At 52.2% G+C, this 9,425-nt stretch overlaps 1 protein-coding gene across 1 annotated transcript in view; it reads left to right on the top strand.

Moving 5' to 3' along the window:
* Positions 1-685: 685 nt before the first annotated feature.
* Positions 686-9,425, top strand: part of Ccdc94 (coiled-coil domain containing 94) — a 13,224-nt gene continuing 4,484 nt past the window's right edge. Inside the window, exons 1-6 of the mRNA XM_004632953.2 lie at positions 686-785; positions 4,111-4,211; positions 5,522-5,666; positions 6,182-6,316; positions 6,864-7,045; positions 8,989-9,103. Of these exons, the coding sequence (XP_004633010.1) occupies positions 762-785; positions 4,111-4,211; positions 5,522-5,666; positions 6,182-6,316; positions 6,864-7,045; positions 8,989-9,103 (702 nt within the window). The 5' untranslated portion in view covers positions 686-761. The remainder of the gene's footprint in view (positions 786-4,110; positions 4,212-5,521; positions 5,667-6,181; positions 6,317-6,863; positions 7,046-8,988; positions 9,104-9,425) is intronic.

The raw sequence follows: 9,425 nt of genomic DNA on the forward strand, positions 1-9,425 counted from the left end.
GTTTTCTCAGGGCTCTTCACACGGACTTCCACAGCACTTCATTGGTTTACATTCCCACCACCAGTGTAGAAGAGTTCATTTTTGCCCACAACCTCACCAGCACTTTTTTTTTTTTTTAAGACAGGGTCTCATCATGCAGTTCAGGCTGGACTTTATTTTTATTTTTTTAAATTTTATTTGTGTGTGTGTGTGTGTGTGTGTGTGTGGCCAGCTCAGCCCACCAGGGGGCGGGCTGGCTGGCATGTGGTGCTGGAGGATTGAACCGCGGTCCCTATGCTTTGCTAAGCTTGTTCTAAGTAGGTGCTTTAGACCACTGAGCCATCTCACCAGCCCCCAGGCTGGACTTTAATTTACCATGTAGGGGCTGGTGAGATGGCTCAGTGGTCTAAAGCACCTACTTAGAACAAGCTTAAGCCAAGCAAAGCACAGGGACAATTGAGATCCTCTTCGCATCTGAGCAAAAATTTATTAACTTGTTGCCAACTTCTGGAGGGTGCAGCTTCTCTACCCAAGTTTTTGAAACCCAATAGGTGCCCGGAACATTTATTCCGCGTTACTGAGGTTGCGACTCCGGAGAGAAAAATGGAGGGACTCAAGGTTTGATAGGCTGAGATTGTACCCAAGGAGAAAAGCAGCTATGTATGTCGCAGCTAATAGGAGGCTAGAGGAAATGACGTAAACGGAAGTGCGTTGCACAGCCAGATAAGCTTGGTAAATACTTAATCAGTTTTCCGGAGCTGTGAGAACAGAAGGAAGCGAAGATGTCGGAACGGAAAGTTTTAAATGTAAGTGTTTATCGTCTCAGGTTTTCTACTCAGAGCGTCACATCTGGAAATTCCAGAAGAATCTGGTTTACCGTGAATTCCTTTTTGAACATTTTCCTTGTCAACGGCTTACCGCGGGTGGGGCTTCCTAAGCTCCTCCCAGTCGCCTTTTCTGGGAGGAGGGCCTTCGCTAAACCTTCCCTTCCGGAGCGTACTCAGTGACGCGCGCGTTGGGGGGCGGGCCTTGGAATCCTAAATTATCCAATCACTTTCGCCGGAGACTGGGCCTCTCGAAAATATTGGCGAGACTGTTCTAAGCAGTCACTTTTGGAGGCGGGACCGGAGGCGGGACTCTTAGGCTCCGCCCTCCAGAGTCTCTAGCCAATCATGTTCCTTGTAACAGTTTCTAATTTTTGCCTGGCGCCTTGGTTCTATTAGTGAGGGATCCTTTCAGTTACCTGAACACCGCCCAGTTCTGTTGAGCGAACAGCAGGAACCTCCTAGCATATATTCCTATGCTGTACCACAGCAGTTGCCTCCAGTCATCGGATGTGAATCTGCATGGCTAAAATGGGGGAGAGGTGCTCTGTAAAATGGGTGCCCTTTGTTCTGTCTCCTAAAGTCTTTTCAGGGGTTCCTTGAGGCAAATGTTTGCGGTGTCCACGGGGTGCATAAAGCAGGGTGCCTTATTTTATGACGTAACAGTGGAGTTATTTCTTGTTACTGCTGCAGGAGATGGAACCCAGGGTCTCACAAGCACTACATACCCAGCGCCTTTTTAACTTTTTTTTTTTTAAAGATGTATTTGGTTCTTACAGGGTCTCACTATGCAGCTCAGACTCATAGTGATTCTCCTGTTTTCAGCCTCCCCAGCACTGGGATTACAGGCGTGGGACACCTGAGCCCGCCCTGAGGGTCAGGGTGGCGCGGCACGTGGTGCAAGGGATGGAACCACAGTCCCTGAGCTTGCTTAAGCTTACCTAAGTAGGTGCTTTAGTCCGCTGAGCGATCTCTCGCTGGCCCTAAGCCTTTAAAAAAAATTTTTTTTTTAATTTTGTTCATTCTTACTTTAGCATCATGTATACTAATATTGGAATGATAAAAGCGCAGGGTCTTTTTTTTTTTTAATTTTATTTGTGTGTGTGTGTGTGTGTGTGTGTGTGTCCAGCTCAGCCCACCTGGGGGTGGGGCTTGCTGGCATGTGGTGCTGGGGATTGAACCGCGGTTTCTGTGCTTTGCTAAGCTTGTTCTAAGTAGGTGCTTTAGACCACTGAGCCATCTCACCAGCCCTAGCGCAGGGTCTTGAGCTCAGTCCCCCTACCAAAAGCCCCTGCACAAGGATGACATGCAAATTAATGAAGTGTTCCATATTTATTATTATTATTATTATTATTATTTTGTATTTTAGGGGAGGGTCTACAGGGTGTTCATGGTCTCACTACTAGATCGGACTCGTAGTGATCTGCCTGTTTACAGCCTCCTAAGAGCTGGGATTACAAGCGTGTGCCACCATGCCCAGTCTCAATTGCCGCCTCAGCGCGCCCCGGGGGTAGAGCCGGTGGCAGGCCTGGGGGTGAACCCCCAGTCCCTGTGCCAGCTTACAGGCACTTTAATCTGTTGAACTATTTGACTGGCCCTAGTGTTTCATATTTTATTTATTTATTTATTTTTATTTTTTAATATATTCCGCTGTTTATTTATTTATTTATTTTTTTAAAGAATTATTTATTTATTTATCCATTCATTTTGTGTGTGTGACCAGCTCAGCCCACCAGGGGGCGGGCTTGCTGGCATGTGGTGCTGGGGGATTGAACAGCGGTCCCTGTGTTTTGCTTAGCTTATCTTGTTCTAAGTAGGTGCTTTAGACCACTGAGCCATCTCACCAGCCCTGTTTATTTATTTATTACATTTATTTATTGTGTGTGTGTGGCCAGCTCAGCCCACCAGGGGGCAGGGTGGGCTGGCATGTGGTACTGGGGGATCGAACTGTGGTCCCTGTGCTTTGCCAAGCTTGTTCCAAGTAGGTGCTTTAGACCACTGAGCCATCTCTCCAGTCCCAAGTGTTTCATACTTTAAAACACACAACATTTATTTGTTTTTGAGACAGTCTTACTGTGTTATCCAGGCTGCCATGAGCCATAAGCAACACTCCTGCCTCAACCTCCCAAGTACTGAGATCACACATGTGCACCTCCACACCTGGCTTTACATTTTATTTTGAAACAGGGTCTCACTTTGTAGCCCAGGCTGGACCAGAGCAAGTGATCCTCCTGCCTCAGCCTCCCTAGTGCTGGGATCACAGACATCCTCCACAATCCAAAGGTGTTATTTTTGATAAACTAGACAAAGTACCCCTACTTTCCTCACCTCTGATACTTTGTCATAAACAAGTTAGGATGGCAGGTCTGTGACCACCCTTCTTAGAAAGGGATGCAGGAGCTCGTGTGATGGCGCACATCTGCAATCCCAGCACTCAGGAGGCTGAGGCAGGAGTATCATTGGAAGTTGGAGCCCAGCCTGAACTACAAAGTGAGCTCAAGGCCAGCCTGAACTGTATGGCGAGACCCATATAGTGTCTCAAAATGAAAACTAAGAAGGGCTTGGGGAACTGGTGAGATAGCTCAGCAGTCTAAAGCACCTACTTAGGCAAGCTTAGGCAAGCACAGGGACCATGGTTCAATCCCCAGCATCACATGCTGTACCAGCCCCACCCCCAGGGCAGGCTGAGCCAGCCACAAATAAATAAATCAATATAAAAAGTTTTTTTTTAAAAAAGGCCGGGGGTGGAGCTCAGTGAGAAGGCGCTGGGTGCTATCAGTATGGAAGGAGAGAGAGAGGGGAAGAGAATGAGCAGGATCAGTGCTTGGAGGGTTTTGCTTGTGGCTGGCAACTGGGAACTTGTTTCAGAGTAATTCCCAGCTCCCAGGTGGGAATGGCTGTGGTATGTGCCTCATTTGTGCCAACGGTGTGGTTTGTTCTGCACCTCTGCTCTTTGGTACTCTGGAGTCTCGGTGCCAGCCAGAAGGGGCTGTGTGACCAGGTTCCTAGGAGCTGCTGGTAGCTAGACATCACATGTGCTGTTGCTTCTTGGGGAAGTGAAAGGACCTATTGACTTTCCTGCAAGAAAATTCTAGAAGGTTGCTCTATCCCCTTACTCCAACTGTGCCCCTAGGTTTGACTGTGGCTGATGGTGCTTGGAGTTGTTTGGTTGTGGTTGACCAGACAGGGGCTGAGGCCGGTGAAGACTCCTTGTGACTCACTGAGTGTGGGGTGTTCCTGCATCCCGCTTTTCTCTCTGTCCATGTCCTGCCTCTGCTATCCTTGACTGCTTCCTTCCTCCCTACAGAAATACTACCCGCCAGACTTCGACCCCTCGAAGATCCCCAAGCTTAAGCTCCCGAAGGACCGGCAGTACGTGGTGCGGCTGATGGCCCCCTTCAACATGAGGTGTGTATCTGTCCCCGAGATGGAGCCATATGCCCTGTATCCTGTGTTCCTGCACCCAATTAGCCAGTACTGCCCCAAGATGGCTCCCCTCACCCCCTACCTCAGGACCCTGAGCTCTTGGAGTCTCCCAGGAGTGGTGCCTGCTGCCTGAAGGTTGCAATTGCCAGTGGACACGTGGCTGCAGAGAGGGTGTCGTGTGCTTGCCTCTGCTCCCCCACAGCCAGGCTCGCTCCTCCTTGGGCCTCTTACGCTCACTGTGGCTTCTGTCTGAACCCCACACACCCCGTTCCTGATCACCGGTTGATCCTGGCTTAGCCCTCCCTCTACAGAGGCTACGTCATCCTCGGAGCCTCCCTTCAGCGCTTCTGTCATTTATCAGCTGTGAGTCACTCAGCTGATGTTGTTTCACCATCTCCAAAGTTTCATGCACGTGCCAGTCAGAGCCCTTTGTTTTCTTCTTTTTGCTTTTGTCTTTTTGACCCAAAGTTGCCCTGTGCAGTTCCGGCTGGCCTGCAGCTCAGTCTGTAGCCCAGGCTGGGCTCTGACCCGCCCCCCTCCTGCCTCAGCCTCCTGAGTGAGGGGACTCAGGTACGTGCCACCACACCCAGCTTCTCAATCCCCTTTGAATCAAAGAAATTCAGAAGATCTTTCTGTTGACCTGATTTTGTTCTCTGTTGACTCTGTTATTAGTCATTTCTTGGGTACCTACTGTGTGCCACAGTCTACCTTGGACTCTGGGGACACAGTCCCTAGCCTCCAGGAAGCCACCAGCTAGTGGCATGTGGAGATCATAAATTCATCCTCGGGGTATCTCACACTCAGCCAGACCTGGAAGTCGGAGGAGAGGGAGTGACTGCATGGTGGGAAGGGAAGGCTTTCTCATCCAAGAGGAGGGCAAGTTTGAAAGAAACGCTGAGGTCTGTGAACAGGGTGTCCCGGGCAATGGGTGCTGCTACGCAGAGTCCCTGGGCTCAGGACAGGCTGAGGCATTCTTGGGAATAGTAGGAGCTTAGGATCCAGGTGGGTGGGAAGAGTGAGGCCAGGGTGGAAGAGCCCTGGTGGGTGGTGTCCCAAGCCCAGGTGTGCCTTGGGGGCCAGGCTCGTGTTTCCCAAGGCGGTGATGTGTGGGCTAGGCAGGCCTGAGCAAGCCTGGCAGCACAGGATGGGGTCAGTCTGTGAACTCTGGGTCAGGCTGCTTGTGGGAGAGGGAGCTCTCTCTCCGGAAGCAAGCAAGCAGCTACCTCTCACGTTATGCATCGGAGCAGTGGGAGTAAGAGCCCTGAGCCAGCACAGGTGCCTTCCTGCCCCAGGTGTAAGACCTGTGGAGAGTACATCTACAAGGGGAAGAAATTCAATGCCCGAAAGGAGACGGTGCAGAATGAGGTGTACCTGGGCCTGCCCATCTTCCGCTTCTACATCAAGTGCACGCGCTGCCTGGCAGAGATCACATTCAAGGTATCAGCTGCATTCGCCTCCGCCTGGACCCCTGGGGGGGGCTGGGCTTCGAGCTTGGTCTCCTCCCAGCAGGGAGACCCATTCAGCCGACCCTGGGGAGCAGGCAGATGTTCACAGCAGTGTTGCTTATACAGGCACAAAGCTGCCAGGCTTGGGGCACACGCTTGTCATCCCAGCCACCATAGAGGCCGAGGCAGGAGGACCACTTTGCAAGACCATGTCTCAAAATAAAATTTAAAAAAAAAGGGCTGAGGAGTAGCTCAGTGTGAAGGCCCTGAGTTCCACCTCTGGTGCTATAAAACACAAAAGCCAACACCACCCAGGCGTGGACTTTGTACAGTGGGGCTGGGAGCCCTGCAAAGATGGCCCTGTCCTTCTCAAAGCAGTAAGACAAGGAAAAGGAAGAGAAGATGACAGGAAGGACAGGGAGCTGGGAGACGGCCCCAGGCTGCCTGGGGCTGCTGGACATGGCTTCCACTGCCTGGTGCACAACAGGTGATGTCCGCCCACCCCAGACAGACCCCGAGAACACGGACTACACCATGGAACATGGCGCCACGCGGAACTTCCAGGCTGAGAAGCTGCTGGAGGAGGAGGAGAAGCGGGTGCAGAAGGAGCGGGAGGATGAGGAGCTGAACAACCCCATGAAGGTGAGTGTGGAATGGATATGTGGCAGGCAGTGGCGTGGCAAGCATGGGTGGAGGAGTATCACACACCCTGCACGGCACCCAGAGTGACCTGGAAGGGGCCTCCTATGTGACCAGGCTGTGTCACATCTTGTCTTGTGGCCTCAGGTGAGGAGAGGGAGTTTCTCCAAAGAGATTTGAAGGAGCAGCATCAGGGAGGCGTGGTGGGTCACAGACAGGACAGTGGGTGACCTTGCTGACAGCTGGGTCAGCAGCCAGCAAGGCTAAAGTAGTTGTAGGGGGTGCAGAGGTGCTCACCTTTGTTCCAGCACAGTGAGAGGCTGAGGCAGGAAGGTTTCAGGTTAAGCTTAGCCTGGGCAACTCAGCAAGGCCCTGTCTCAAAATGACAAAAAAAAGTTGGGGTGCAGCTCAGGTGAGTGCTAACACAGTGCTTCCTATCCTTGAGTTCAAATCCCAGTGCTCCACTGGATGGCTTAGGAGCCCCTGGCAGCTGTGTCCCTGCCCCAGACCAGGCCCAGCAGGCTCTAGTCTGTGCCCACCCTGCCCCCAGGTGCTGGAGAACCGCACAAAGGACTCAAAGCTGGAGATGGAGGTGCTGGAGAACCTGCAGGAGCTCAAGGACCTGAACCAGCGGCAGGCACACGTGGACTTCGAGGCCATGCTGCGGCAGCACCGGCTGTCAGAGGAGGAGCTGCAGCGGCAGCGGCAGGAGGAGGATGAGCGTGAGGCCGCGTGCGTGCGCGGGGTCCCATGCAGTTGCGCTGTGCTCTGTGTCCCCATCTCTCTGTCCCTGTGTTCCTCTGCTCCATCTCCTTCCAGATCTGCCCATGCCCCCTGGGGTCACCCACTCTGCACCCCGCCTCCCTTCCTCCCTCATGGTGTTTGTGTCAGGGTCCCTGCGGCATCTCTAGGTCCTGGGGTTCCTGAGCAACCCAGGCCTCAGCGTGTGGTTGCCTGTCCTTGTGCTTGGTGTTTGGGTTTTGGGTAATTTTGTAGACTGGAAGTTGAACCCAGGATGTTTGCACTGAGCTACACTGTCAACCTTTTATTATTTATTTTGAAATAGGGTTTTGCTAGGTTGCCCAGGCTGGATTTAAAGTTATAGGGGCCAGGGAGATGGCTCAGTGGAATAAGCACTTGCCTGGCAAGCACAGGGGCCTGAGTTCAATCCCTGGTTCCAAAAATAAATAAATAATTAAGTAAGTAAGTAAATGTACAATCCTGCTGCCTCAGCCTCCCATAGAGCTGGGATGACAGTGTGTGCCCCCATGGCTGGTATGCCAGGCAAGCACTGAGCACTGAGCAGCAGCCTGGTGGTTTGTAGAGTGACAGGGTGTAGAGCAGAATGGAGCACTGGGAAGGGCAGCAGGGCAGGCGGCAGGGCTTCCGCATTCCACTCCTGGGGCCATGCAGGGTGGGCTTGGCTTTGCCCTTCAGACCCTGCATGGTTTCTGTGTCCCCATTTCCCACACAGGGCACTGTGTCCCTCCCCTGGCTGCAGTAGGGGCTCAGTGGGCACCTTAGAGTGACAGCTCAGTTCCCATGACTGTGGTGGCGGCAGCCTGCCATTGCACAGTGTCTTGTGTCTGCTGGGCCTGGCTGACGTCTGCCTCCTCCACAGCCTGGAGGCTGACATGGCGGATACCAGGGTTGGGGACTGAGGTCACATTGCCTGAGACACATGCCAACCCAAAGTCCCCCAGACAGGGTGGGAACCCAAATAGGCTGTTCTGGCACCCCTAACCACTGCATGGTCCACAGATTTTTTTTTTTTTTTTTTTTTTTTTGGGTGGAACTGGGGATTGAACTCAGGCTCCTGAGCTTGCCAGGCAAGTGCTTATTCCACTGAACCATCTCCCTGGCCCATTTTTATTTATTTATTTATTTATTTATTTATTTATTTATTTATTTTTGTGGTACCAGGGATCAAACTCAGGACCTGGGGTTTGCCAGGCAGGTGATGATGCTGCTGAACTATATCCCTGGCCCCATTAATTTTATTTTTTTAATTAATCATTGAGCCATGGTCTTGGTATGTAATTTAGGCTACCTTTTATACTCACTGCATAGTCTGAGCTGGCCTTGAACATGCAGTGATCTTCCTCAGCCTCCCAAAGGCTGGGATTACAGGTGTGGCCACCACACCAACTAAAAGTGTTAATTTTACAGTATCTAATCAAGCCTGTCATTCCAGCTCTCTGGAAGGCTGAGGCATGAGGATTGCAAGTTCAAGCCCAGCCTGGGCAACTTAAGTGAGACCCTGTCTCAAAATTTTAAAATGTTGGGCCAGCGACATAGCTCAGTGTACAAAGCCCCTGCTTTGGCAAGCACAGGGACCAGGGTTCGAAGCCCAGTGCTGCATGCCCCACTGGCCCTGCTTCCTGAGCGCACTGAGCAGGTGAACAAGTCTGGGCGTGGTGGCACATGCCTATAGTATCAGCGCTGGGGAGACTGAAAAGAGGATCACTACGAGTCCAAGCTGTGCAGTAAAACCCTGTTCCAAATACATAAATGAAAAAAAAAATTTAAAAATGGCCTAGGGAGGGAGCTCAGTGCAGAGGCTCTGGGTTCCATCCCCAGTGCTGCAAAATATCTGAGCGCAGGACAGGGCCCTATGCGGGCCCTGGGTGCCGCCCCTGTGTAATATGTTCCCAACTCTACAATCTGTCACACAGGGCGCTCTTGGAGGAGGCTCAGAAGCGAAGGCTCCTGGAGGATTCGGACTCAGAGGATGAGGCTGCCCCTGCCCCACGAGCCCTGCGACCCCAGCCTACTGCCATCCTGCATGAGGTGAGCCCCCTGAGGAGCCCTGTGCCCAGGGGCATGGGGGAGCAGAGGGTGAGGCCTTTCCCCCACAGTGTCCAGGGCTCTGCCTTTGTATGGGGTGTGGACAGTGAGTCACGTGTCAGGAATCCCTGCGGGACTGTCACTTTCCAGCCTGGGGAAGCCACCCTGGGAGGGGACATGTCACTGGCTAGTGTGGGTCCTTGCTTTAATGATAATAGGCATTAAAACTAGATTGTAGGGGCCAGGGAGATGGCTCAGTGGAATAAGTGCTTCCCTGGCAAGCTCAGGGGCCTGAGTTCAATCCGCAGTTCCCTGGTGCTGCAAA

Source organism: Octodon degus, unplaced genomic scaffold (assembly GCF_000260255.1).
Source record: "Octodon degus isolate 3935 unplaced genomic scaffold, OctDeg1.0 scaffold00050, whole genome shotgun sequence".
NCBI lineage: Eukaryota > Metazoa > Chordata > Mammalia > Rodentia > Octodontidae > Octodon > Octodon degus.